Source organism: Ovis canadensis, chromosome 5, assembly GCF_042477335.2.
Source record: "Ovis canadensis isolate MfBH-ARS-UI-01 breed Bighorn chromosome 5, ARS-UI_OviCan_v2, whole genome shotgun sequence".
NCBI classification, from domain to species: Eukaryota; Metazoa; Chordata; class Mammalia; order Artiodactyla; family Bovidae; genus Ovis; species Ovis canadensis.
In genome coordinates this window covers 34,122,873-34,137,269 of record NC_091249.1, presented here as the reverse complement: position 1 = coordinate 34,137,269, position 14,397 = coordinate 34,122,873, and the positions used below count along the sequence as shown (strand labels likewise).

At 58.7% G+C, this 14,397-nt stretch overlaps 1 protein-coding gene across 12 annotated transcripts in view; it reads right to left on the bottom strand.

The window, feature by feature from the left end:
- The window catches only part of DOT1L (DOT1 like histone lysine methyltransferase), a 51,385-nt gene that overhangs the window by 17,055 nt on the left and 19,933 nt on the right, over positions 1–14,397 (bottom strand). For 9 of the 12 annotated variants that reach the window (XR_011257239.1, XR_011257240.1, XR_011257238.1 and 6 more), the window contains 6 exons: positions 13,739–13,967; positions 12,498–12,592; positions 11,986–12,048; positions 6,425–6,480; positions 4,733–4,812; positions 299–367 (listed from right to left, as the gene is read on the bottom strand). Coding sequence is in view for 9 of the 12 variants with exons in the window: in XM_069591482.1 (XP_069447583.1) it covers positions 299–367; positions 4,733–4,812; positions 6,425–6,480; positions 11,986–12,048; positions 12,498–12,592; positions 13,739–13,967 (592 nt within the window). In the remaining 3 variants the exon portion in view is untranslated. The remainder of the gene's footprint in view (positions 1–298; positions 368–4,732; positions 4,813–6,424; positions 6,481–11,985; positions 12,049–12,497; positions 12,593–13,738; positions 13,968–14,397) is intronic. The other 3 variants (XM_069591484.1, XM_069591485.1, XM_069591480.1) reach the window with 3 other exon arrangements.

Genomic DNA, 14,397 nt, shown 5'->3' with positions numbered 1-14,397 from the left:
CTGAAAGAGTCTCGGAGTCCAACGAGACAGCCAGGGCAGCTGCAAGGATGCCCAGGTCCTGTATATGCCCCCAAGGGGCGTTGTCACTCTCCCATGGGACCTGAGACTCTCACCCCTACAACCCTGACCGGGGCTATGTCTGGGGACATCAGGGGCTGTCACATGGGGGATCCTGCATGGAGTGGAGCTAGGCCCAGGATGCTCCCAGGTCACCTCTGCTGGCAGGGATCCTGCTTTAAGTCACTGCAGGTGCTGACAATCAGACATGTTAAGAATCTGGCAACACAAGTGTTCTTACCACTCAAGTTTCTACTGTTTATTCTGAAGTTCAGAGGCGCAAAGGGCTTCGAGGACACGATTCTGCCACCTGGAAAACAGAGAGGGGTCAGCACCGCCCTGAGGATACCAGCACGCGATGCAAACAAGAGCCTGATGACATCAGAGCAGAGGGGTGCAAAAGTGTCCAGGAAACGAGCCCCCAGAACCCAGAAGGGAGGATGCACTGTGAGTCAGTCCTCTGCTCCAGTGAGAGCCAAACTAAGCAGCATCTGAGTGCCCTGGCCTGGAGCACTGACTGCCTTCCTGCAAAGGTGCTCACAGCCCCACAGCCCCGGGGCTCGGGGTGGGACAGCTGGGGTCCTCCACGCTGTCTGCACTGTGCAGATGAGCCAGACCAGAACCAGCCCTGAACCATACTAACAGACAGAGCCTGAGGGAGATCCGGGCCCTGACCCAGACAGACAGAACTTGAGGAAAAGCAGGTCAAATCCACACAGACAGAACCTGAGGAGAACCGGATCCTGATCCACACAGACAGAACATGAGGAGAACTGGGTCCTGATCCACACAGACAGAATCTGAGGAGAATCAGGTCCTGACCCACACAGACAGAATCTGAGGAGAATCAGGTCCTGACCCACACAAACAGAATCCGAGGAGAACCAGATCCTGATCCACACAGACAGAACATGAGGAGAACCGGGTCCTGATCCACACAGGATCTGAGGAGAACCAGGCCCTGATCCACACAGAACCTGAGGAGAACCGAGCCCTGATTCACACAGATAGGATCTGAGGAGAACCAGACCCTGATCTACACAGACAGGATGTGAGGAAAACCGGGCCCTGATCCACACAGACAGAACATGAGGAGAACTGGGCCCTGATTCACACAGACAGAACATGAGGAGAACCGGATACTGATCCACACAGACAGAACATGAGGAAAATCGGGCCCTGATCCACACAGACAGGATCTGAGGAGAACCAAGCCCTGATCCACACAGATAGAACCCGAGGAGAACCGGATCCTGATCCACACAGACAGGACCCGAGGAGAACTGGATCCTGATTCACACAGACAGAACCTGAGGAGAACCAGGCCCTGATCCACACAGACAAAACCGGAGAAGAACCAGATCCTGATCCACACAGACAGAACTGGAGAAGAACCGGGACCTGATCCACACAGAACCCGAGGAGAACCGGACCCTGATCCACAAAGACAGGATCTGAGGAGAACCGGATCCTGATCCATACAAACAGAACCCGAGGAGAACCAGGCCCTGATTCATACAGAACATTAGGAGAACCAGATCCTGATCCACACAGACAGGATCTGAGGAGAACCGGATCCTGATCCACACAGACAGAACATGAGGAAAACCAGGCCCTGATCCACACAGAACCTGAGGAGAACCAGGGCCTGATCCACACGGACAGGCCCTGATCCATACAGACACAACCTGAGGAGAACCGGATCCTGATCCACACAGACAGAATCTGAGGAGAACCGGGCCCTGATCCACACAGACAGAACCCGAGGAGAATCAGGGGTTGACCCCACACAGCCATAATGGGAATGGTTCAAGTCAGAAACGGCTGCACAGGAAAGTTTTTCCAGTAAGTCCTGGCATGCGTGCAAATCACTGCAGAGAAAAGAAGAACCACAAGGACTCGAAGCCTTGTGCAGAAAGGTCACTGTGACTGGTGATGTTACCTTCAGAGTACAAAAGCTTCCCCTTACCCTGTATGAAACGCTGTCTCTAAATGCACCAACGCAAGAAGGACTGAAACTGTCCAGAAATAAAGAACCAAGAATAAATGTCAAAGAGGAGCTTCCCTGATGGCTCAGTTTTTAATAATCTGCCTGTCAACTCAGGTGACATGGGTTCAATCCCTGCCACGAGGAACCCAAGTGCCACGGAGCAACTAAGCCCGTGTACCGCAACTACTGAGCATGTGCTCCAGAGCCAGTGCTCTGCAACAAGAGAATCCAAAGCATGCAGAAGCCTGCACCCCGCTAGAAATTAGCCCCCGCTGGCCACAATTAGAGAAAAGTCTGCACAGCAGGAAAGACTCAACACAGACAAAATGCATAAACTTACCCCCCAAAAGTGAAAGAAATATGTTACAAGGAAAGTGGAGTGGTCAGGATGAGCCCCTCAGCACATGCTCACATGCTCCTGACTATCCAGGCACAAAGAGCACCCTAGCACCAGCCTGGCCTCTGGCACCCCATGAGGAGGCGGTGATGACAGGTCCCTGGCCAGCTGGGTGCACATTTAAGCAGTCACTGTGGCCAGAGTCTGGGGTTACCCCAGGCATCGTGGAGGCGTCTGAAGAGTGGGGCCGGGGAGCGGGAGGGAGTAAAGCCCACACATTCCAGGATGCTTTAATTAGAAAGCCCAAGCAAGTTTTTAGGGTCAACAGGATATGTTAAGAGGACTTCTGTGGGCATGTCACTGCAGGGCCACAGATCCCAGGTGACAGGAGGGCCTGGTAGGCAGTCCCACTCCCACCAGGGGCCACGAGCCAAGCATGTGTGACACCCGAGAACTCAGGGACATGGGGTGCAGAGGGCAAGATTAAGCAGACCATGAGGAACCAGTGCACCCCAGGTGACAATCCATAAGACAACGATTCAGGATGCCCAGTGGGCAGTGTCCAAATGGAGGGGCTGTGCCCCGAGGCCCAAAGGCTACAGAGTGGGACCCCACAGCCAGATAGATGCCTGGGCCAGCGGGAAGGACAGCAATTCAAGCTCTTCTCTGGGTGGAACCTGGGGCTGGGGAAAGGCACTCACTCCCATAAACCATCAGGAACGACCCCTGCCGCACGCTCAGGCTTGTGCTCACCTGCACACGCATGCAAACACATGTAGCCGGCTGTACTGAGGGCAGCTGGAAACTGCTTCTATGCTGGGTGATCCTTTCAATTCTTCTGTCCGCTTGACATGTTTCATGATGAAACATGGAGGACCCACCCTGCTTCTCTCCCAGCCACGGACCTCAGGAGGACATGGGAGTCTTCCTGGAGCCTTGGGGACAGGGACGTGGGGGATGAGGGAGGCAGGGCAAGGTGCCTGCCCATGTCAGGCGAGGCTTCCCTCCAGGACAGGGGACTCCTGCTGTCTTGAGTCACGACTGGAGAAGCTCTTCCAACCCCCCTTCCTGAACATGCCAGACCTGCTCTCCTACCCTGAGCCAGAGCCCAACTCCCCAGGGACCCAGCGGTGGTGATGAGAACATGAATGAACACCAGTCCTCATGGGTGTGACGCTCCACAGGCACCAGGATGCCCTGGCACTGTGCAGGGATGCCCCATGGACTGCTGCACCTGCTGCATGACCGCAAGGTGGTGACAGTTGCATCCCTGCTCCCTGTACCTTCAGTGGTCTGGAAGCTTCTCAGAGACCACCCACTTGGGGACAGCCCTGCTCAGGTTTGCCACAGGCTGGGGGACGAGCTTGGGACACAAGAAGATCCAACACCCCGCCGTTTCCGAAGGGCGGCGAGGGGAGAGGAAGAGGTTGAGGAGAGGAGGGAGGGAAGGCCAGTGAGGTTAGCAGGGTCAAAAGCAAGAACTCAGCCTCAGCACCTTCCTCTCGGCCTCCCTGTGGACTGTCAAGATCCCCCATGAGCTTCTAGCCAGACGCCATCAATACTCCCTCCATAAAACCACTCCTGTTGCCCCAAGTCTGCACACTTTCACACACACACGGAGCACACCCTTCCTAAAGACTACATGGACTCTGACTCAGAATCAGAATGGAAGCTCAGCTTTCACGCTCTGATGACCTCTCCCTCCAGAGCTGTGCCCAGCAGTCCCACAGGGATTCTGAGACTCAGAGCTGGAGAGGTGAGCTCCCCTCCTGGGTGCATCTGGTCTCACCCAGCCTTGGGACGGAGAGTAAGAGAGAGTGGGGAAGTGGCGGGGGGCTGCAGCCAGGCCTCGAGGGTCCAGACACAAGAAAGCCCTGGGCAAAGCCAAAGGGCTGGTCTGGGCAGCCCCAGCACCCCAAGGCTGAACTTCCACTTAGTCAAGTTCCAGTATGAGACACACAGTTAAGTGCCCAGGACGTCCTTAAACTAAGAAGTTACGCACTGTCCATGGGAAACCCAGATGACTTGGACAGACTGCAACTCCCTTGCTAACCAGGTCCCCACCCGTTTCCCAGGCAGCTGCAAGCTCTGGCCTGAGCAGTGGTGAGGTCCACTCTGTTCACTGAACATTCTGAGCTGGGAGGCACCCTGCCTGCAACCTAGGTGACAGCAAGAAAGACAGACAAACCCCTCCCTCCTGCCTCCGAGGCCTTCCCACTGGGGCTAGATCAGAGGATGCTGCTAGTCCCAGCATGCGTGATCAAGGCCGCTGCTACACGGCCCAAGCAGGACGGACACGGGACAGACGTGGGACGGACGCACAGAGCAGAGACAGAGGGATACATTACCTTCCTTCATGTTTGCAAACCGCTCCTTCAGCTGGTGATCCACCTCAGGACCAAAGGCAAAGTTATTCACAAATACAACACTGCAAAACAATGCTCCAGTTGAGTGCCAGGTTCTGCGTGCACACGCACAGAGCTGCAGCGCCTCCACCGCAGCGCTGTCTGCACCTCCTCCACAGCGGGGGCACAGGCTCAGGGCCCACGGGGCGTGACAGCTGCCCCGGGTGCTGCCAACACAGACCCCTCAGCCAGGTCCCATGACAAGCAGGCTGCTGGCTCCCTGGGGAAGGCCTGCACCGACAAGGGCATCCCCAAGGCTGGTGCATGGGCAGTACAAGCTGGGCCACCTGGGCACACAGGGGTGAGGCCGCCTGGGCAGGAAGGCAGCACAGACCCATTGAGCTACACTTGGAAGGGAGCCCACCACCTGAGGGCCCAGCACGAAGTTTTTCTGAGGCAGGGGCTGGCCCAGGCTTCCCGTTTTTCCAATGTTCTCTGGCATCTGAGGGCCTGAGAAGCTCTGTCTGCAGATGCCAACCAGGCAGTCGGGGGGCTCCTGCCCCACCCAAAGTCCCCCATCCCTTGGCCATCCTCTATCCCCTGGCTCCTGTCCACATGGGGGATCTCCCCAACCTGGGTTTCCCTCCTTATTTGAATGTGACAGAGTAGCCAGCTGCCTGCCGGCCCCATGCCGCTCCTCCTGAATCTCAGCAAAAGGACAGTCACAGGGCCTGACCAGGGCAAGGACACATTGACTGCTATGAGAGAGTGGCAGTGGGAGCCCTCAGCTGGGGGCTAAGCTCTCCCAGCCCCTACTTAGGAAAAAGAGCAGGGATGGTGAGGTTATGACGGGCAGAGCCCTGACGAGAGCGGCTGGCTGGGAGGCCTCCACGGGGAGCAGGGACATAGCCTGGGAAGGCTGGATGGCAGGGTCTCAAGGGGACTGGCCAGGAGAGGGCGTGGGCCAGGACAGAGCCTGGGGTCGCCTGCAAAGAGACAAGGCAGCTCTGAGGCCCGTGGGAGCTGGGGTGAGGCGGGGCCTCGAGGTGCTCCAGGCCAGGTGGACAGTGGGCAGCCAAGGCTGGGAGTAGGCCCCTCAAGCAGCTCTTCCTCACCATAACCATGACCATGGAGCCCAGATACAGCCGCAGGGCCCCACAGGAGAGGCCCCACAGCTGCAAGAGTCCCCACACTCAGACTGAGGGGGACACTTCAAGCCAGCATGTTTTCTCGACAAAAGGGGGATAGCATGCCCGCCTCAGGGGAGACGTCCTCACTGAGATCAAAGATGGGGTCAGACCTCTGTGAGCGAGAAGATAATGACGGGGCTCAGGGCGCCCTGCAACAAGCACGTGTGGAAGGAAGGTCAGAGAGAATGACTGTGACCCCTTCCCCCGGTCAGAGCCAAGAGCATGTGACACACTCGCTCCTTGGTCACTGAGGCCCGGGGAGCCACCAGGAGTGTGAGCACACGGCCCCACGGCCAGGGCCAGGAGGATGCCCATCAGGCTCCAGCGCAAGCGACACAAAGGCAGGGCCACAGCAAGCTCAGGACAGGTGGCGGTGGTCGCTGCTGTCCAGCCCAGGGAGGCAGGGGGTCAGGATCCTGTCTGCTGGTGTGACCCTCAGGGAGGGAAAGCCACATTGTCCCTGCCAGCCCGGCCCCTCGGCCCCACCCCCAGGCCCCGGCCGTACCTTGTGTTAGCAATCCGTTCTCTCCACTCCTCCGAGAGGAAGTCCCCCCTCTCCAGCTGAAAGGAGATAAGAGGGACAACCCATCACTTGGGGTCTCACTGCCTGTGTTCCACCCCCGTCTGACCCCCAAGAAGAGATGGAATGATCAGAGGCCCTGACTGGGAGGATGTGGGAAGAGGCCAGGGTCACAGCCACAGGCTGACCATGCACGTGGACACAGCTGCCGGAGCACCGGAGGTGCTGGAAAGTCCCAATGCCATGTCCATGCAAGGCCAGCAGGGGGCGCCCCAGGGTGACCATGTGCCACAGAGCTGGACTGCAAGCGCTGTGACAGCATCAGGGCCCCAGGGTGCAGCCCAGCGCCCACCCACACTGCTGTGGGCGGTCTCCTCGTGCCGGGGGCATCCCGACGTTTCCAGTACCGCTCCCACTACTGTCTCCCTCAGAGGACTAATCTCATTTTGCCTCAAGGCCAAAGTGCATCTGAGACAACACAAGTCTCATTAACCTCATTGTCTAGAAACTGTAATATTTCAGAAACCAAGAAATCTGATTTTATGATTCTTCAAAAAATGTTATCATCCCACCCCCAGTGTCCACCCACGGGAACATCTGCACACCCCTGTCCGCAGAGACAGGTGTGGACAGTGCACGTGTTGCTTGATGGACAAGCAGATACACACATATCCACCCCCCACCCAGGAGCATCCGTCAGAAGCCCTGACACTCGCTACCATGTGGATGGACCCTGAGAATAGGATGTTCAGTGAGAGGAAGCACAGAAGGACACACAGGATGTGATTTCACTGATGGGAAACATCCAGAACAGGCAGGTCCAGAGGTAGAGCACCTTGGGGGAGCAGGTGGGGGTGAGTGCTGACAGGCCCTCGTCTGCACTCCCACCAGTGCCCCCAGGTGACAGGGAGGCCCTCCAGGCAGCGATGGGGCAGCACCAGCCAGCAGGCCTAGCACCCAGCAGAGGTCCTTGCAACGAGCAGCGCCCAGGCAGAGCAGCTGCGGGTTCAGTACCCTCCCTGCACACAGAAACCACCCAGCATGGGAGGGGCCGAGCCTTGCTGGGCAGAAGAGAGGCGGCCATCCTAAAGGATCCGGGAGCTGGCGGAGGGCTGTCCATGTCCAGGGGATCCATCTCTGGGTCTCCCAAGTTTGCCACCGCTCCCTGTACACAGCCCAGTGGGGCTGGGCACTGATTCAAGTTCAAAATCCTTGTGATGCTGTGCAGGAGAAATCTCATGCTGTGGGCCCAGGGCTGTGTCCTGGGGAGGGTTCTCAGCGTTCCCACACTGTCCGTGCAAACACCTCACATCCTCCAAGAGTCTGGGGTCTTGGCCATGGTAGGTAGCAACACTGGCATGGCCAGCACCCAGAAAGAACCCTGGGAATGGGGTCTGTGTGAGCCCCCTGGGGGACCACACCTCCCTGGTGCCATTACGTCTCATCTGGGCACGGGGTCTGTACGAGCCCTGCTAGGGACTGCACGTCACTGGTGCTGTCATGTCTTGTCTGAGGGAGTTCAACCCTACTAAAAGCTCATGCCTGGTCCCGGGACTCATCCACCGCCTCCTTCCTCTATTTGCTCTGTCCTGTCTCTAACACACCGGTCGGTGAGGACAGCTGACTGCTGTGTCCTGGGCTCCCTCAGCCCAGCCTGATGCAGCTCCTCTCTGTGGGGCTCACCCACCCAAGGAAAGCCACTGGAGCCACAGCACCACTGCTCCGCAGCGGCCTCATGCTCAGGGCAAGAAAACAGCCACTGTCCTGCCCGCCTGGCCCCCAGGCTACCTACCACCTCTTGGCACGGGCAGGCCATAACTGGTTGAGGACAGGGACTGACCGGGCCAGCTCTGTGTCGCTGGGGTCCGCGTGCCCAGGTTAACAGTGACAGGAAGATAAGCACGGCCTTCCTGTCGCCCCCACAGAGGACCGTGACCGGCCCAGCTGGCCCAGACCTCCAGCTCCAGAGGAATGTGCATGAAGGCTGCCCCGCGTGACCGCCCTTCCCCAACCAGGGAGACCTCCAGGCCGCGAACCAGACAAGGCGGCCACAGCCCCCCTCACCACAAGCCTCCTCCTATGGGCCACCACCCACACCACATGGCGCACATGCTCCCCCTGCAGAAAGCACTCCCTCCCGGGGGCCCCAGGGAGGCCCCACCCGAAGCCACAGGGCGGGAGCCAGCGACGGGTGCCCCACTCAGTCACCCTGCCACCTGCCTTGGAACGGCCACAGGCGCAGACGCGGCACCCAACTGCCAGCCAGTCCCTCGGAGCTGCTGTGTGCTAGAGCCACCAGAGGAGGGCAGGGCTCGTGCTCTGGGCGGCCCGTCAGCAGCACCAGGTCCCTGCCAACCTGACTGCACCAGCCCGAGGGCAGCCTCGCCCACTGGGCTCCACGCTGCCACCTGGCTGGGGGCACCTCCTTCAGCGGCACTTCCGAGAACTCACTGACACCCTGGCACAGGAAACCTGCTTGTGCCAGGCCCGCCACCAGGCACCAATGGCACGTGGTCACTCAGACATCCCCAGGCAAAGGGGCACCCTGAGGTGCTGGGGACATAGGCAGAAGCTGGGCACAGGGAGGGCCCAGGGCTTCAACAGGAGGAGGGGACCCAGGAGGAGGCTCCGGCGCCCGCAAGTAAACACATTGGCTAGGGTGTCTGCTGTCCCTCGTCTATCATCAAGTGATGGAGGCAGGACTCTACCTACCGACCAGGGTGCCTGCTTGAAGCCACACAGAACCTCAAGGAGGGCCTCCCCAGACCTAGCACGCGCCCTCCCGCCAAGTCCAGGCGTTGGGCAGAAGTTGTCACCATGGCTTCCTGGAGTAGGGCTGCCTGGACACCAGAGGCACTGCCGGCTGCCGCTCCAGACACAGCAGCCAAAGCCACGACTTAAGAGTCCTCAGAGCCAAGTTCTGCTCGCAGCCACCTCGTGGGGCCTAACAGCAGGGCCCTGATGAGTGCCTGGCCTTCAGGAGGCAGAGAACAAGCAGGTTTCCACACAGGAGGCTACGCCAGTGCACCAGCTGACATGCCACCAACCCCCAATCACCCCCCTCTCAAATTGCACTGCCTCCCGATGTTGCCAAGAGAGGGAGGAAGGAGCGGTGACCCACCAGGCAGGCAGCCCACCAGCCTCACCCCCACCTTGGCCTCCAGCCATGGGCGTCGTGCCAGCAGCTAGAACCACACTGTGAATCAAGCACCACAGGCTGCTGCGGGTCCATGGGGCATTCTGGGGCCTAAGTCAACCAGGCTTTTACATCACATGTTTCAACCATTTGGCCCTCTCATCAGAAGTAAGAAGCACTTTATAATTTTAAAAACCTGTGTTTTAGGAGGTTGTGCTGCTGCTGCTAAGTCACTTCAGTCACGTCCGACTCTGTGCGACCCCATAGAGGGCAGCTCTCCAGGCTCCCCTGTCCCTGGGATTCTCCAGGCAAGAACATTGGAGTGGGTTGCCATTTCCTTCTCCAATGCATTAAAGTGAAAAGTGAAAGTGAAGCCACTCAGTCGTGTCCGACTCTCTGCGACCCCATGGACTGCAGCCCACCAGGCTCCTCTGTCCATGGGATTTTCCAGGCAAGCGTACTGGAGTGGGGTGCTATCGCCTTCTCCGAGGAGGTTGAGGCCTTAGGAAAATGGCAAGCCATCCAGGAACTCTTATCAGCATGCCAGTGGGACTGGGGACAGGACAGGAAGAAGTTTCTCAGAAATAGAAATGAACTGGACTAATTTCCCTTAGCCTGAGCAACAAACACTAGAGGACTGCAGGTGTGGGAGGACACAGGGGCCAGAGGTGACACCCTCACATTTCACTGAGGGGAAGAAACCTATGAGAAATCCCATCAAGAGAAAGGGGAGGGGAGCTGGGCCCACACTGCAGATGGGTAAGTCCTGGCCCAGGGAAAGCAGGGCAGAAGCAGAGGGTGATGGCTGACCTCCCAACATGGGGTCAGCATCACCTGGACGCCAAAGTCAGACTCACGAGAGGAGGAAACCAGTATCTCCCCGGGCTGCAAATACCCACAACAAAAAGGAACTATTCCCAAGGCCAGATGGGCTTGACCTCAGGCCTGGAAGGCTGGCTCAACCTTCAAATCTTCTATTCTACGGAGGAAAATGAAAACAATCAACAACCACAACAATAGTCACCCAGAAGTAACACCAGCAACTACAGCAAGGCTGCAGATAAAGGCCCTATCATCTGTTAACAGACCACATACAAAGTCAACGGCTCACCTCCTAGGCAGCTTCAGGCTGGAGGCCTGAAGCTACGGGACTCTGGGCTGACTCCCACGATGCTATCATGGCAGGGCGCTGCTGAGAGCAGACCAGGGGTGGGGGTGGGGATGGGGGGGCAGCAGCGTGGAACCGAGCAGAACAGAGCACCTACTGAGTATGGCCGCTGATGACACAACAGAGATGGCTCAGCAGAGAGGGGCAGTCTCTGCAGCAGATGGCGTGGGACGGCTGGACGTCCACTCAGAGAGAGATGAGTCTAGACCAGACCTCACACCCCTTGAGAATTACCCCAAAAGAAACCACAGGCCTAGAGATGAACCACACAATCAAGGACCACCTATAAGATATCTTAAATCCAGGTGAGCTGAGACTGGACTTTCACATCAATACTGAGGGTGCAGTCCCTGAAAGGAGAACCAGTCAGGTGGCTCCAGGGCCAAAACTCCGTCTCTCCTGCTGGCCCCCCACCCCCTGGAATCACACACACCATTCTATTCCCTGAGGCAACAAGGAACGCTAGCTCTGGCCCCATAGCCCCCCGTCCCCCAGGACCCCCAAGAGCAAGACACAAATAACGTCAGGAATCTTCAGAGGGACCAGGAAGACCACATTGCAGCCAGGTGGAACTTGGGGCCCTGGGGGACCTGGGACAAGAAGTGACGTGTATGCTGAAGAGCCAGTTTGGAACCTTCCCCCTGCAATGCCCCGGCCGCAGTCCCGCAGATGGAGGCTGCATGGCAGCCCTATGTCCACTGGCCACTGAAACCTGCAGTGGCTGACAAAGCCCTGGGCACAGAGATGCGCTGGAGCTGAGAACATGGAGTTGGACACCCCAGGCAGGAGGAGCAGAGAGAGGCCAGAACATCAGGATCCAGGAGGGAGACCCAAAGAACCTCGGCATTGAAGGCCGAGCTGACGGATGCTGGGAGAGGGGCACGGGGCAGCGGCACCAGGCCAGCTCGTTGGTGGGGCCTCACTGCTGCAGGCAGGGGGCAAGTACGAGAAAGATGCCCTTGGCCAGCCCACACCCCACCGCCCCACATGTGGTCCTGAAACAGCCAGTGCTCCCAAGGCCTCGCTGGGTGCCCAAGGAAGAGAAGTGGGGCAGAGAGCAGGGCCGGAGGAGTCGACTGCCTACAAGGCCCACAGCAAGGAGGCAGCAGGTGGCCAGGAGGCAGTGAAAGTGGTGGGGAGGGGGGCTCCGGGCAGGGAAAAGAGGGGGCGGCGGGTCAGGGGAGGCGGCGCAGAGGGCGGGGCTGCACCCTTAGCCGGGGGGCATGGAGCGATGGCACTCACTGTGTATTCTGCATGCTTTTTTCCATACCATTTCATCCACTTCCTGAACTCTCGGTCCATCGTCTGCAAAGAGCCAAACCAGACAGCCCATCAGGGACCCGGTGGCCAGGAGGGCGCCCCTGTCCTCCCCATGCCCGTCCCACTCCAGGGTTCCCGGGAAAGGAGCCTGACTGCAGGGAACCAGAGTGGGCAGGCTTGCAAACCACAAACTCTTAACGGTTTCCCATGGCGACACCACCACTCAGACGCGCACTCCTCAGACCTTGCTGCCTCCCCTATCCCAATCCCCAGCAGACGTTGGCACAAGGGTGATGCCAGCTGACCCCCAGCGCCAGGGGAACCAGGGGACACAGCCACAACAGTCTTTCAGGGACACGTGAAGCAGGGACCCCCTCCCCTACCTTCCCTCAACCCCAGCACAGACTGCCCCCTATCCTGCAGGTCGCTGCACACCAAGGCTGGAAACAAAAGTGACACAGATGTGGCCGCACCCGGGGCCCAGGGCCACTCACCTCCGCGTACTTGGCTGGGATGTCAGCTTTCTCTACACCATAATGATGTTTGCAGTTGGTGGCTGCGGCAACCTGCAGCACGACCTGGCCCACCCCTTCAGGGGGGGAGAGAGAGAGAGAGGCGTCAGACGCACAGCAGGACACACCCAGCAGCCGGGCCGTGACAAAAAGATCATCAGGCAGAGGCTTTGGCCTCTCAGCGCAAGTCCCCAAGTGCCCTCTCAGGTCACAGAATGTGTTCAAATGCCCCAGACCATGGGCTGAGCTCCGCCCCTACCCCCAGCCAAGCCGTGCTCCATTTCATTACGAAGAAGATGCTCAGTGGCCACCCAACTGGGACCTGCCATGGTCCACGGCCCCACGGGGCATTCACTGTGCACACGCGGACACAGCTTTTTGAGGCACAGTGACCCCTGGGAGGAAGCACCCCCCACCAATGAACCATGCTCCACCATCCACCTGAGTTGGGAGCGGCCCAGAGTGGTGGCAAGAGGCCCCGCACAGCACATGCCCACAGGACATGGCAGGATCTGTGGGTACTAGCTCACAGACAAAGGAGGCTTCTGAGACTGTCCCTCCTTGAACTCAGGCCAGGTGCACTTCAAATAAAGTGTCAGGAGCCCCAAGATTTCCCATTTTGAACAGAACAGAATCCAATGATGGAAACAAGCCTCTATTCGGAAACACAGGGTAAACAGGGAGAGGACATGGGGTCCCTCCCGGGGGGCAGGAGAAGCTAGGGGACCTGGGGTCTGAGGAGGCTGGCAGTTTTCAGAAATCATAAACCTTCTGACACACAGGGGAGTTTTACAGGCTTTTCTAGAAATGACCTTCAACCATGTGCATGCTTATTAGAATATGAATTGTACACTTAAGAGTGTAAGCCAATGACAATGTCACCAGAGAAGCCACCTCTGTCTGTCTGCAGGGCCCTTCTCAAGTGGCAAGGCCATGCCATATGGGATAGGACCTTGGGGTCTGTGAGTAGGTTATGGGGGGCAGTGGAGACCCCAGAGTGCTGTGCTTGGGGTTCCTGACAGAGCAGCCCAACCACACGCCAGGCAGCCTGTCACCTGCACAGTCCCACCAGGACAATTTGGCCCATGGCTTCTTCATTCAGGCAACATGGCACACCCACGGGCGCCCGCCTGGCCCCAGCCCCCGGAACCTCTCCTTATGGGGTGGCCATCCTACAAGCACAAGGAGTGGGGGAAGGGGTGGGGGGAAGAGCCCCCACCTACCACTGCCCAGGTCCACGAACAGGTCATCTTCGGTCATCTTGATCTCATCGATCATCTGGGCGACCAGGTCGAAGGAGGTCTCCCCATACACCTCTGGGGAGAAGGGCTCATAGTTGTTGAGCTTCTCAGGGTCGGTCACCGAGTGGTTGTAGACCTGCTGCAGGATGTGCCGCAGGAGCCCAGTGGACGGCCGTGTGTTCAGCTTCATGGGCTGTGTGGTGCCCTTCCACTGCGACAGGGCACACACACAGTTTGCGGGGCCACACCACCCAGCCCGCTGCCCCAACCCAGCGGAGACACAAGTGCGCAGGAGCGTGTGTGAGCCTGCGTGTGTGCCAGTGGTGTGAGCCTACGTGCATGTGTGTAGACAGAGCGTGTGTGGGTATAGATGTGTCGGGTTGTGCGTGCATGCAAGTGCAGCTGGGACCTGGGCAGAGCAAGCTCCCTGGCACTGCTCTCCGCACAAGCTGGTCCATCCTGGCGCCCAGAGCACCCATGGGGGAGAAGCCCCAGGAAGGTTCCCTGTTACCAGCTGGCTCAGCACGGCTCCCAGGGCATCCACAAGGGCCGGGACCACTGGCCAGCTCAGCCCCAGCCATCTGCATCAACACAGTTCCAGCCCCGGGCCACAGGGCCCACACCCTGGGACACTACAGACC